We start from the raw sequence: 15,529 nt of genomic DNA on the forward strand, positions 1-15,529 counted from the left end.
CTGTAAATTAAATTGAAGGAAATAATAAATGAAAATTAGAAAACTAAGCGGGAGGGGGGAAGAGAGAAGCTTACAGCGACGGTAGTGGCGGATGGCGGCGGGCGTGCTATTGCTTTGATATGGAACGGATAAATGTTGTCAGCAATTAAATTGGACTACCTGTACGTAAGAATGGAAGAGTTGTGGCAAGCACGCTATTGAAAGAAACAAGGAATTGAACAAGGACAATTTATGGAAAAAAATCAACATGAACTAAAAAGTTATTTACAAATTTTCCCCTGTGAAATCAATACCGTTAATAATCCAGCTAAACAATGGCCTCTCAACAGATGTGTACCTTATATAAACTTCTTCTCAAGTATTTTTCAAATTGTACAACAATTGCCTGAAGTATAACATTTTTTTCATAGGTAATTCCCCGAAGTTTAATATAATTCTACAAGTTCATAAAGTATAAAATAATTCAACAAGTTCTGCATCAGAGTACAATTCTAAATGTTATCCATAAAAGGCATACTAAGAAAACTGGTTTTAATATATTTCGTTTCACAAGTAAAATTATAGTGGAATGCATTGTGTACCTCAACATGCTTAGCACCAGATGTCTAACAAAAAGGTTGTTTCCATAAATTATCAAGAAATGCACCACAAGTTACACAACATTTACTGGAGTTTTAAGAATTCTTAAGGTATATACTTCCATCAATAATTTCCTTACTTGAACTGCACAAAGAACCTATGTTATGCACACAACCAAAATGGCATTCCTTGAAAATTAACAGACTTCCATTCTCAACTATACATTCTCCATTAATTTACTATTCGAAATGCATTAATTTCCCCAGCAATGGGGATCAAACAAGGGCTATATCTACAAACTACTCGTAGTTTTCATGGTTGAGGTCCAACTTCAAAAATTGGAGATAAGTCATTTATTTGGCGTAGAAGGAAGATTCAACTTTTAACCTTCACTTTATTCAAAATTTTACACCAGAATTTATATGTAAGACTACATGCTATAGAAAAAACATGAAATCGCAACAATCTTCATAAGATAGGCCAGTAGCATGAATCACATTGTAATGATAGTCCAATAGCATGAATCACATTGTAATGACGAAATTAAAACTAAAGTCAAGAGAAACCAAATATTTAGATCTAACCAAACAAATCTTAACTGAAGGATGCCTTTTTAACCTCTAGTCCATTTTCCAAAATGTACACTTCTGCATGCTCAAAAGTTGTTTCCTAGCCAATTGCAATATAGCCTTCAGATATAGATAAGCCAACAAATTTCTACAAAAAAACAATGTCTACCATTAGACGTCAAGTATGACCACATATCATTACAAAATGATGGGGAAAAATCAAAGATTATGAATAAGGTCCGGAAAACATTAGAGAAATTCGATCAACATGTTATACAACACATTTGCTTGTAGGATATCACGTACTTAAAGATGAGGACCACTATGAAATGAAATGAATGAAAAGCTGCATTGTTGTTTGCTACGTGCAAATAATGGGGGCAGATACAAGAAAAATGTTAAAATGAAATTTTAACCAGGTAAAATGGAAGTTCCTTTCCATCTAACCATACTATTTATTAATTCTCCACAATTTGCAAGTACTAAAGCCACAAGAGAGTGGTTTCTATGATTTGTTCATACCTCAGTTTCTTTCTGAATAGACACGAGTAAATTGACAAGAACTTAGCATACAGCCTTTATCGTGCTTCATATTGCAAACAATGGGTATCTAATCAAACCAGCTCACTTCCCTCTTCATTTGAAAAATGACCCTCCAAACAAAAATCTTTAAGCCTCACAATTTTTTTTGGGCCTCAAATGAGATAAAGTGCCTAAAAGTATACCGAGAGGCTCTTACATCCTCACAAATTCATTAGTGGAACTACTCAAAATTTAAAAATCACAAGATGGCAGACAATTTTGAAGTTACACAAATTAAGCCCCAATTACCAACCGTTATTTCATCACTCGTTAATTCTCATACTCATTTCAACCATATAATTACACAATACAATATTTTGCACATAAAATCAACTTAACCATATGTTATTCAAACAATCACTATTCAAAACTCCATTTTCTCAGAATAATGGCCATCAAAATGGGGCTATTTTTTACAGTTACAAATAATAGTATCGTAACAACAGAACCAACTCCAAATAATGGCCATCAAACGGGGGCTACTTTTTGTCAGTTGAAAACAATAGTATTGTAACAACAAAACAAACTCCATATTCAAATATGTAGTTTATCAATGAGAGAATGCAAAAGCTTAAAGTTTAAAATTTTCATCCAAAAACCATTTTATTGTAAGATTTTAGTCCATTTCTAAGGTTATCCTAGCAAGCATGCTAGAGTAATAAGAGTTTAACATTTAGCGATAAATTGAAGCATAAGGAAGATAAATAATCCCAGCTTCTAACAGTCTAATAATCCTCGTGAACATCCCTAGCAAATGACTAAAGTAACACCATCAAACACAAAATCATCAAAATACAATAATGACAATGGTCAGAACAAAAGTAAGAAATACAAGATTCAAAATTTTGGCCTAACGAGAAAAGGCAGTGGCAGTGGTCAAATTCAAAATAAATTAATTGAAGATTTTTTTGAAGGAAAAAAACAAAAACCACTCGAATATGCATCAACAGCAAACTACGAAAAAAATAACCGAAATCGACCTATAAAATTTTCCACCAAATAGGGAAAATTACCGGTTCATAGCTCGAAGAGCTCAAGCACACTGAACAACAAAGAAGAAGAATTAAACGAAATTGATAAAACAGTCCGATCTTTTACCTATTCACAAAATGAATTCAAAGAATTTGAAACATAGAATCGAGCAAAGGATTACATTTTCCTCCGTGAACCAACAACATTTATTCCGATTAAGGTAAAAAATTTACACTGCAGCGACCAAATCGAAAGAAAACACCTAACCTGAAGAATCGTACAGAACCTTTGACGCCGAAGGTTCTGTCGGTGGTCTTCGACGATGGGCCAACGGGCGATTGCAGCAGAACTTCCAATTTCGTCAACGGCCGGGCAATGGTCGATTGCAGTGAGAGAGACGAGTGAGATTGGGGATTGTTTTTTTTTTATTTGTAATTTTTTTTTTTTTTTTTTTTTTTTTTTTTTTTTTTTTTTTTTTTTTTTTTTTTTTTTTTTGGTTTGGTTTCCAACACTAATTGTCATTTCATCTGACAATTACTCAGAGTTGGTACAAGGACACAAAAGGTATTGTAATGATTCAGAGGGGCAAAATTGTCCTAAATTGACATTTTTGATAGATAATTTAAAAGATGACATTTTTGATAATTCATACTCAAATTTTTACACCCAATGAAATATCCTCTTTTTCTTTTTAATTCAAAATAAGTAAATTTAATTGTAGAGTTTTGCTAATAATATTATGAACCTTGGTACAGGTACCAAACTTTTAAACGGAATTAATACAGAAGAGACAACTCTCACCTTGCAAATGGTGTGAAAACAGTTTTTAACAGTAGTCAATAATAGGGAGAACTCTATTAAATAAAACATGTACCTTTAAAAAAAATTAATATTAATATTAACCTCAAAATCCAACTAGAGGAGTTGCCAATAAATCTCGTCATACTTCACTTGCACACTTTAATGCCATAAGCTTGCAGAAGCAACCGTTTCGAAGGAGAGCATGATTGTTTCCACTCTGATATCAAGTCAAAAATGTAATTGTAAAGTAATTGGGTGTGGAAGGTATAAATGAATATAGTTTTGACTAGAGGCATACTTTTTCATTTAACTTGCATGAAAAAAAAAAAAGTTGAACCGGTCCCCCCACTGCCCCACCCTGTCCCTAGAGCATCGTGAGAGAGGTTAATAACAAGATGTGCCCCAACAGGTTAAGGAACAAGAACTGTCTGTACACTGGTACTCACAAAAGGTCTCAATCCATGTTTCAGGAATTGAACCCTCACAGTACGACTGCTAGCAAGGCTTAGTATAACTCACCCTTATCTTTTACACTACTGGGATATATCTCTAGGGGCTTCATTTAACTTGCATGGATTGTCTATAGGGAAGATAAAGGGTTTGATCCTCTTACTTTTTGGACTCAAGTCAACCATTTAGTTGTTGTCAACCAACTGATTTTGTTTGATGCTATTGCTTTTCTAATAGTATGTGTGCACGTGGCAATGAGAATATTCGATTGTTCCTTCGTCTGTTTATAGCAAGGCATACCTATTTATCGGTTGAAACTTATTTTCTATCATCTAGTTGAAGCTTTGTAAATGGACAAACCACCTCAATGAGTCCTCTTACACAGGTGGTACTGGCGAAGTGGTTTTAACCTAGCGAGGCACTTAGTGTTGAGGTTAGTTAACTCTAACGTGGCAAATGCGGTTTTCATGGCCTCTTCTTTCTTTACACATGGTTCATATATGTCTTTCTTTCTATATAGTTTGCTTGGATGTCTAATTTGGCAATGTCATGCTTTATATGAACCTGTAATACTTGTAGCATTCAGAACTTTTTGTGCTTCTGATGATGAAGCAATAACAATAATACTAACATGTCAATTTGATAAGTGACTTTCCTAAGAATGTGATTAGTAATCCATTTGGTGTAATGTTACACAATGTTGTAAAGACAAGTCTCGTGTGAAAATAATTTAAATAGTTAAAATCAAAATCAAATGACTCGATAGTATATCCTATTAAGAAAAAAAGCCTCCCTACCAGAAAAAAGAATAATAGAGGCTTTAATTGCCTCTCACAAGCGCTAGGCCTCGCATGAGTAAACAATTGGAAAAAAAAAATTGGCCCCACCCCCTATTGTGAGGGTTAGTCAGGGCTTCGGTCAATTTTTCTTTAACAGTGTAGCTCGATTGTTTTATAAATACGAACAACAATTGCACAAGTGATGTTTTGCAAAAAACCCGAGGCTGTGTGAACTATTTTTGTTATTTTAGGTTTTATCCTTAATAAATGATAAGTAATTGTAGATGTGCCAAGAGTAATAGGTTCTTGGTGATGAGTCGTGTACTTTATGTTGTTTGTTGCTTTGTTTAAATTTTTTGGTTCGTTGGGTCCGTCATTTTTTACCTCGATGCTTTGAATTGTCGAGTTTCTTACTCAAATTATTGTGACTATTGTTAGCTACACACGTACATAGGCAGGTAGAGTTCACTCATCCGGTAGCAAGGGAATGATTAGAACTAGACTCACTATGACTTGGAAAGAGAAGAAAAAAAGAAAGCATATAAAATTATACTAGGAATCCTACAGCAATAAATAGAATCCCCATAAAAATAACCTATCCCTGACTGTATATGATTCACTGCTCATAGAATCCTACAGTAATTGAAGATCAATAGATACTGAGGATTACACATCTAAATAATCTTGACTCGCTTAAAAGATATGAAGACAGCCCGTATAAGCCAGACAATTATTTTTTGCTTATCAATGCAATTGAGTGTGCTACATCTACGACTTGTTTTTATGCATAGGAAGAAACCAGAGAGAACAACTACAATATCAACAAGAAACAAAAATAAATAAGCTTCAGAACTAGAATACATACCAGAATAAAACTACACCATATTTAGAGGTTGACAAATACACAGCTTTTCAATCTTGTTGGGCGGCATTATAGCTATATGATTAGGAGGGGATAAAAAGATCGCTCTTGAGCATGAAGGAAAGATCATGCGTCTGAGAAATCAACATTGTGATGTCATCATTTCGCTTTTCAGATTTACCAAAAACCTCTTCACTATATCCAGCATTATCAGAAATCCCTCTGGTATCAACTAACCTACAGTTGGATGATATGATTAAGGAGTGGGGAAGTAAAACACCGAAATTAAAAGAAGGAGGAGAAAAAAAAAAGAAAAATAGATCAAATTTATGGACAATATTAACTGATCGAATATCAAGAATGAAATTTAATACTATTTGATGCTACCAAAATCATACCTGGTGATTTCCTGAGCCTGAGGATTTTGAATGAGCACAATCATAGTCTTTCGATACCTGAAATAAAGGTAATGAGGTATGTTCTTCGTCGCCCTTCCGATGCTTAAGTCAGAAAGAGAATTATGTGCGTAACGCTATAAACTAAAAATAATGAAAACGTACTTGAATAATGCTCAAGGTTCTGTATTTATAGAGGTAGTAGTTGAGTTTTAGAAGGATTCAACCATTTAGAATCCTTATCCTTATCGGATAGAGTAATTGAGTTATAAGAGGACAAAAACACGTAAAAGGCTCGAGACGAGGACAATTTTTTGGCATGTGGGCCTAACCTTAGTGGGGCTAGATTATTAGGCTCGACTTCTAAAAGGCCCGACAACTTTTTAGAGGATATTTGAAGACGAGAGTGGTCGAGGTATTGACCTCGAGCCATGCTTGAAAGTTCGGGGTCGGGCTATAATTTTTATACACATCATAGGCCCCCGTGCATCCATGTCAGGAGCTCATGCGCAATGTGAGAGTTTCCGGCATGAGATGCATAAGTATATTAAGTTCTAGAATATGCATGCTCATGTCGAGTCGATAGGCCCCCGAGCACATAGGTCTAGGATAGCAAGTATTGACTATTTAAAATTTGAAAGGAATGAGCTCGATCTTATGGCTTATTAGGAATTTTGAAAAAAAGAACTTGATCCTGCCCTTGTTAAAATTTTTGAGAGAACTAAGCTCGACTTCGACCTTGTAAAATAATTTGGCATGAATGAGCTCAACCTCAAGCTCTATCAGTACTTGAAGTGAAAGAGCTTGACCTCTACTTTGTTTAGAAGTTGAAAAGAACGAGCTCGACCTTGAGCTTTGTTAAAAGTTTTGGAAGTAATGAGTTTGACGAATAGACAAAGTTTCATATAGGAGGCTAAGTGGAAGCTCAATCCTATTCTAAATATATTTATCTCAAGCTTGTTGCCTGCGGTTTGACAATAATTTGAGCTCCAGAACATAGCCCGAGTCCAATGTGAAATAATATCCCGAGCCCTTGTGGCTGGGTTTTTGACAATGCGTTGAGCTCGAGGATAGGCCCCCGAGCCAAACGTGAAATAATATTTTGATCTTTGCTCTGATGAATTTGAGAATAGGTCAAGCCTGGCAAGCTCCAGATAGACCATGGTCGGGTTTTTTTACTTGATGCATTGTGAGACTTAGAGGTGCTTGCGTGGGACAAGACTTAGGTGCCTACGAATGACAGGGCTTTTGTTGGTGCCTACTTATGACAGGGTTTTTGTGCTTACGTGAGGTAAGGCTTTGATGCCTGCGATGGACAGGGCTTTTGTGCTTGCAGGGGACAAAGCTTAGATGTCTGCGAGGGACAGGGCTTTTGTGTTTGCGTGGGGTAAGGCTTTGATGCCTGCGATGGACAGGGCTTTTGTGCTTGCATGGGATAAGGCTTAGATGCCTGCACGGGAGAGGGCCTTTGTGCTTGTGCGAGGCAAGGCTTTTGATGTGCCTGCTCGTGACAGGGCTTTGGTGCTTGCTCAGGACAGGGCTTTGGTGTGCTTGCCCAGGGTAGGGCTTTGGTCTGCCTGGGAGGGGTAAGGGGTTGGTCTGCCTGCGCGGCGCAGGGCTTTGTGGTGCTTGCACGGAGTAGGGCTTTGAGGTGCCTGCACAGAGCAGGGCTTTGTGTGCCTGTGCGAAGCAGGACTTTGTGGTGCCTGCACGGGATAGGGCTTTTAAGTGCCTGCACGGAGCAGGGTTTTATATGCCTGCACGGGACAGGGCTTTGAGGGAGCACTTAGTGTGAGTGAACCAAATGTTATTGTAATTCACAACCAAATAATCAGGGCCAGTCCTGGGTACAGGCAAATGAGGCGTGTGCCTTAGGCCCAAAACCACGAAGGGCCTATTTTGGCCCAAAGTTTTTTTTTTAAATATTAAAAGAAAGAAAAGGAAAAGGAAAATAATTTTTCATTAATTGTGAGATGATTGAGATATTTGTTTGTTATTTTAAGTTAACAATATATTGCATAATATATCGTTGAGTTTTGCATTTACGTTGCTTTTGGGGGCCTAATTTTTGGATTTCGCCTCGATCCCCGACAAACACAGGGCAATTCTGCAAATAATCATACCATAAGCATGAGCATTGATGACATCAAAATATATGCTTTTTTAAAGACTAAAACACAGATCATAATGTATGTTGTCTGATTGGTGTCTTTAAAGATCCATAATATTTTTCTGGCATGTGCACATGAGCTACCATTTTAATTAATCTTGATGGTTGCTCTGCATTAGCAGTAGCATATAAGATATAGGCAAATAGTGGTTTTATAATATTTTCGATGTTTTGCCTTTGTCTATTCATATGTAAATCATAAAATCATCAAAAGCACAAAAATTCATTTAACATCACAAACTAATTGCCCACATGCATTCATTATCTTAGAATTACAAAGTTGTCATTTTTCACAATGATGATTTATTCTTGGAGCTAAGGTCCTCAGGTGATGTAAAACTCAATAAAATTCTTTGAATGTTTTCCACATGAATTTTAGCTATTGATATTTTTCTTTTTGTGAATTATTATGAACAGGCAAGGGAGATAAAGAATTTTATTTGGAGGTAAGCTCCATTTTTATATTATTTTGTAGTTAAGTGGGTGCTTTCAATTAGACCAGGTAAAGCTACATTATATTCTCTTCTCCGTATCAATACATTAAATGGGCAGGCTATCAATGAAAGGCTAGCATATTGACATATCAGGGGTTGAAATGCTTGGAGAATATAAATTCACAACAGAATAAAAAAGTGAATAGCTTTGTCCATTACCTTAGTTATGAGCCGACTGGAAAGATAGCATTTTGCTAGTTAACAATTTTGATTTTGTGTGTCGAGATGCATAGAACTTAATGAGCTTCCAAAGCTAATAGTGGAGTCCAAAATCTTAGAGATTCAATTGCTCAAAACTTCCTAGTCAGATTTTATCGGTGCCACAACGACATCATCAGAGTCCAAAGGAGACATGTCGCCGGAGCCTAAAATAGCTTTGCTAGTCACTGTAGAAGCTTGTTAACACCATCTGCCCACTCTCAAGGAATAGGCATCCCTTTACAATTTCACCTAAAGGTAGAAGCTAGGGAGTTGGATTTCGAGCTGGGAATATCATCGAGCACCTAGAGTGCATTTTTCAATTCAATGGATAAATATTCTTTACTTTCTCATTTTTCCCATATTCTATTTTCCCTTTGTCAGCTTACCAATCCAAATTTCAAAAGTTAATTTCTAACCTAACTGATCAATCTTCCTCCTATATTAATGCCTTTGAAAGGCAGATTTTCCACTCAAATCAGTAAATAGTTTTTTGCCTGCAATTAACCGAAGATTGCTGGAGGTTTGCACTTAGGTTACATAGGTTCATACTTACTATTGGAGGCTATCAAAGGCCTCCCGAAATCTAGAAATTGCGTTCGTTTGTGCTTGAGGTTTGCATTTACCATATTAGAAGAGCTTCGTTGGAGCTTCAATTACCTCGAAAGCCAAATAAATGGTGGCATAATCGGTGTTCCTCCAGGTGCATTTTTCTTGTCCAAAAACTGGGAAACAACAACAGCAATTGACATTCCCAGAGGAAGAGCAAGGGTATCGACGTTAAAATTTATGAAATTCGTACTTCTCCGATTTGTGGTCGACCCAACTCAAAATTTTTTTAGAATTCTTCAAAATCTTGAGACCCTTTTATCTTCGAACTTGAACAAAAACAATTACTTGATGATGATACTGATGATGATGGTTGATAGTGACATTCCCAGCAGCCAGATCACAAAATTATCCCGACGACTATTTTTGATGAACTTATAACTCCAACTATGAGAGTCCTCGAGCATATGGCGGCCTTGTGACATTGTGCCCGACCACATCCCGCCTGGCTGCTTCGCATATTGCAATACTTGTCCTCGAGCATCAGAAGTCCTCGAGCATATGCTCCCCTCACAACCTACGATTGTTGACCATTTAGAATTCCTACGCAATTAGGACTCTTGACTCCCGCAAGGATTCTATCCCACATATAATTATGGAATTTGACCAACTCCTTAACTATTCAGGACTCCAACAGATAAGGGCATCCAGCTAGTTGAGTCCCACTAGGAGAATGTCGCTTACTACTATAAATACAGAACCTTGAGCCATTATTCAGGTACGTTTTTCATTGTTCTCCAGCATATAGCCTCATGCATATAATTCCCTTTCTGACTTAAGCATCGGAGGGGCGACAAGAACACATCTCGTTGCCTTTACTTCAGGTACCGAAAGACTATGATCGTGATCAACCCGAATCATCAACCTCGGAAAATCTGCAGGTACGAATTTCGGTAGCATCATTGGCGCCGTCTATGGAAAATGCTACCAAAAGCCATGGTTAACATGCGATCAGGTCTTCCTCCTGCAAGCTCATCCGTTCCTATCCCTCATCTTGTCGAAGATCAACCGGCTCCTCATGAAGAATCCTCGGGAGTGCCCTCACCTCTGCCAGCAGTCATTACAACCGAAGCCTTTGAAGAGCTGCGTCAGCAAGTGACCACACTCACGCAACTGTTAAGTCAAAAAAATTCATGGTTAACATGCGATCAGGTCTTCCTCCTGCAAGCTCATCCGCTCCCATCCCTCATCCTGTCAAAGATCAACCGGCTCCTCATGAAGAATCCTCGGGAGTGCCCACACCTCTGCCAGCAGTCATTACAACCGAAGACTTTGAAGAGCTGTGTCAGCAGGTGGCCACGCTCATGCAACTTTTAAGTCAAAGAAATTCATATCCGTCACCAGCGCAGGCAGAGTATGGCAGTTTTATGGCCGATGCTCAAGCACGACCACCAAACCCAGCAAATGGCAGAGTAGGAACCTCGGGTATTCATAATATGGCCTCAGGCTCGAGATCGGTCGCCATGGATTCCGGTGAAATTGCCTATATCATTCAAGAAGGATTTACAACTGGCCTGTAACGTAATGCTCGGGGGCCAACAGGTTTCACCCCTAACACTCCATTCACGCCAGAGATATTGACATATCCCTTGCTCGACAGATTCAAATATCCTCGCATTAAAGAGTATGATGGGACGACCGACCCCATCAACCATCTCAATGTGTACACTGATGTCATGAACTTGCAAGTTGCGCCGGATCAGGTTATGTGCAAAGCCTTTCCATGAATGCTGACTAATGCTGCTAGGGATTGGTTCTCGACATTAGAGCCCAACTCCATAGCCTCATTTTCAAATTTGGCTGATAAGTTCTCAGCCTTCTTTGCAAGTAGCAAGCGAATCAGGAAAATCGCGGCCTCTCTCATACAACTTCGCTAGGGAACAACCGAAACCCTGCGAGGATTTATGACAAGGTTTAACAAAGAAAGGCTTCAAATACCCGACCTCCACATCACAGCAGCTGTCTCCGCCCTCACTTACGCAGTAAGATGTGAAACTTTCAAGATGTCTTTATAAAAGACCCCGCCGCAGATAGTGACTGAGCCCCGAGCTGAAAAATACATTAATATAGAGGAAACACTAAATCCAAGGAGACCTGGTCCTTCTCATGAAAAGACCGAGAACAAGAGGCAACATGATCTCGTCCCCAGGCATGAGGTTCCTTGGGATATGCGCAGGAATGAGGCACCATCAGCACCTCTCACTCGGTTGAACACTTCTAAGACAAACATTTTGATGGAGGTTAAGGATATGAAAGAATTAAAGTGGCCTTCAAGGATGAAGTCGCCCCCTGACACAAAAGATAGGAGCAAGTATTGCGAATTTCACCGGGATCATGGGCATACTACAGAGGACTATCATGCTTTACAGCGAGAAATTCAAGCCCTTATCAAAAGAAGATTTTTAAAGAATTACATTGGTCATGATAAATGGCCAAGGAATGACCGTGACAATAGGAAAGATCCTGAGGCTGGAAGTAGTGCTCAACCCACTGCCGGAATCATTAATATTATCGTTGGGGGCATAGCATCCGGCGAAGACACAAGTAGTGGGCGGAAGCAGTATGCCCGCCAACATGCTCATACCCTAAGAGAACCCAGTGATGAAGTTAAAGACATCACTTTTGGTACAAGAGATTTGGAAGGAATATCATATCTTCATGACGATGTCTTGGTCGTTTCTGCGGTTGTGGCTAACTTCGAAGTAAGGAGGATTCTGGTTGATAATGGGAGTGTCGTGAACATACTGTCGCAGGAGGCTTTCACCAAAATGGGAATCTCTCCCAAACAGCTCAAAGCAGTAAAAACTCCCCTACAAGGATTTGGTGGTGGAATCATTATCCTTGAAGGCATCGTCGAACTCCCTCTTACATTAAGAGCTGGTAGTACACAAGTGACGTAGATCACGCCATTCCAAGTGGTTAACACCCCAATGGCCTACAACATCATTTTGGGAAGACCCCTACTGAACAAGATCCACGCTATTGTGTCAACTTTCCACCTCGCCATGAGGTTTCCCACATGTCATGGCATCGGAGTAGTTCGAGGAGACAAAACGGCGGCTAGATAGTGCTATGTCACAAGCATCCGAGGAATGAGTGCTGACATCATGCAACTCGTAGACCTCGAGCCAAGGGGTAGATTGGCCCTCGTTGAGGAATTGGAGGTGGTCGAGCTTGAGCACGGAAAAACCGTTACTATTGGTCGGGATCTGAAACCCAACCTCCGGGAGGAAGTCATCAGTTGTCTGTCCCGCACCATTAATGTTTTTGCATGGAAGGTAGGGGATATGCCAGGGATAGACCCAGTAGTAGCTGTCCATAAACTTAATATCAGCCCAGGGGCCAAACTTGTTAAGCAAAGGAAGAGGCAATTTGCGCCAGAAAGACGTGTGGTCATTCAGGAAGAAGTCGGAAAATTGTTGGGAATGGGGTTCATAAGGGAAGTCCAATACCCCGATTGGCTCACTAATGTTGTTTTGGTGAAAAAGACCACGATAAGTGGAGGGTCTGCATTGACTTCACAGATCTGAATAAGGCATGTCCAAAGGACAGCTACCCACTACCTAGGATCGATAATCTTGTGGATAGCACATCCGAACATAAGCTGTACAGCTTCTTAGATGCATTCTCAGGGTATCATCAAATAATCATGGCCAAAGAAGACTAAGAAAAGACTTCATTCATGGTTGATTCAGCCATATATTGCTATAAGGTTATGCCATTTAGCTTGAAAAATGTTGGGGTAACATATTAGAGGCTCATCAACAAAGTCTTCGTCAATTTGATAGGGAAGAACATCGAGGCCTATGTGGATGACATGGTTGTAAAAAGTAAGAAGGTAGAGGAACATATGTCCGACCTTGAGGAGGTGTTCGCCACCCTACAAAAATATAAGATGAAGCTCAACCCAGAGAAGTGTGTATTTGGCGTAGCTTCAGGAAAGTTTCTGGGTTTCATGATCACTCATCGGGGGATTGAGGCTAACCCTGACAAGATTCAGGCTCTGGCAGCAATGGAATCACCAAGGACTAAGAAAGAGGTTTAAAAGTTGACAAGCAGGGTAGCCGCCTTAAACGGGTTCGTGTCCCTAGCAGCAGACAGGTGCTTCCCCTTCTTCAAAGCCCTCAGGGGTAATCATTGCTTTGAATGAAATGAGGAGTGTGAGAAGGCTTTTCAAGAGCTCAAGCAGACATTGAAATCTCCTCCTATCCTCACCAAACCCGAGCTCGGAGATACTCTGTATTTGTACTTAGCCGTATCTCAGAATGCAGTGAGTGGTGTCTTGGTGAAAGAGGTTAACAGGGGCCAGCAACCCATTTATTACATAAGCAAAGTCCTACTTGATACAGAAACAAGTTACACTTTGGCAGAACAACTTGCCCTTGCACTGATAGTAGCGCCACGAAAACTTTGGCAATATTTTCAGTCACATCCTATTGTTGTGCTCACCAATCAGCCTCTAAAACACATTCTTCAGAAACCAGACATCTCAGGAAGATTACTAAGGTGGACAATTGAACTCGGAGAATTTGACATAGAGTTCAAGCCCCGTCCATCTATCAAAGCTCAAGCCTTAGCTGACTTCATTGCAGAACTCACTCTAAGGCCTCGGGGGCTAGATAGTAGCTCGAGCTCGAGCATAGCTATGTGGGAAATTTTAATAGATGGAGCATCGAACTCCTCGAGCTTGGGCGCAGGGGTCATAATCATAAGCCCGGACATGCTCATAAACATTCAGTGTGCACTAAGGTTCGAATTTGAGGCGAACAATAATAAAGCTGAGTATGAGGCCGTCATCATAGCTATGGAACTCGCCATAAATCTCGAGCTTGAAAATATCAAAATTTATAGTGATTCCCAGTTGGTGGTTGAGCAAATTGAAGGGACGTTCGATAGAAAGGATGAAAAGATGAGCTTATACTGCTTGAAAGTGCATGATCTCCAGAGAAAGTTTAAGAGTTGTAAAATTGTAAAAATTTCTTGGGCTGAGAATTGTAGGGCAGATACCTTGTCAAGATTGGTGTTCATGGGAATAGATGGGCTTCACAAGACAGTCCATGTCAGAATTGTAACCAAGCCAAGCATCAATCAGACCATAGGCGTCATGGATATTGATAATGAGCCATCATGGATGGACCCAATAGTGGACTTCATAAAACATGGTAGTCTTCCAGCAGATCCTCAGGCAGTGAGAAGCATCCGGTCCAAAGCTCTGAGGTATTGCATAATTGAAGGCATTTTATTTTGCAGGAGCCTCACACTTCCGTACCTCAAATGCCTTAGGCCTTCTGAATCATCCAAGGCCCTAGAAGAAGTTCACTAAGGTGTATGTAGGAACCATCAAGGAGCTCGGGCATTAGCCTTCAAGCTCATAAGGTATGGATATTATTGGCCAACCATGAAGAAAGACGCCCAGGAATATGTCAAGAAGTGTGACAAGTGCCAAAGATTTGGCAATGTCATCCACCCTCCCGCAGAAGACCTCACTAGCATTAGTTGCACAGCCCCATTTGAGCAGTGGGAAATTGACATCCTTGGTCCCTTTCCAATAAGTAGGGGACAATTGAAGTTTGTGGCTGTGGCTGTAGAGTATTTCACTAAGTGGGTAGAGGCCGAGCCTTTAGCAACAATTTCAGAGCCGAAGGTAAGAAGTTTCATTTGGAGATCCATCATATGCAGGTTCGGGATACCAGAAGTCCTCATAACTGATAATGGCAGGCAGTTTGACAATGCACAATTTAAAAACTTTTGTACCGACCTAGGTGTTGATCACTGTTTGACGTCGGTTTCCCATCCTCAAAGTAATGGTCTCGTCGAAGTGACCAATCGGATTATATTGCAAGACCTCCGTACAAGGATTGGCGATGCAAGAGGTTCCTGGTCTGACGAGTTGCCTTCCATACTTTGGATGTATAGGACGTCACACAGAACTGCTATAGGGGAAACCCCCTTCATGTTGGCTTTTGGAATTGAGGCCACCATCCCTGTTGAAGTCAGGTTGCCCAGCCAAAGGAGGCTCGAGCTCGAAGATGCAGGGCGCACCACTGAACACCTCGACCTCTTGGAAGA

At 39.7% G+C, this 15,529-nt stretch overlaps 1 protein-coding gene across 1 annotated transcript; it reads left to right on the top strand.

Moving 5' to 3' along the window:
- The first annotated feature begins 13,277 nt into the window (after positions 1-13,277).
- On the top strand, positions 13,278-14,783 carry LOC111400613. The gene is made up of 2 exons (XM_023028015.1): positions 13,278-13,499; positions 13,620-14,783. The coding sequence occupies exons 1-2, from the start codon at positions 13,278-13,280 to the stop codon at positions 14,781-14,783; spliced, it is 1,386 nt and encodes a 461-aa protein (XP_022883783.1).
- The last annotated feature ends 746 nt before the right edge of the window (positions 14,784-15,529 follow it).

The sequence above is a fragment of the Olea europaea genome, chromosome 10 (assembly GCF_002742605.1).
Source record: "Olea europaea var. sylvestris chromosome 10, O_europaea_v1, whole genome shotgun sequence".
In the NCBI taxonomy this organism is placed as follows: Eukaryota; Viridiplantae; Streptophyta; class Magnoliopsida; order Lamiales; family Oleaceae; genus Olea; species Olea europaea.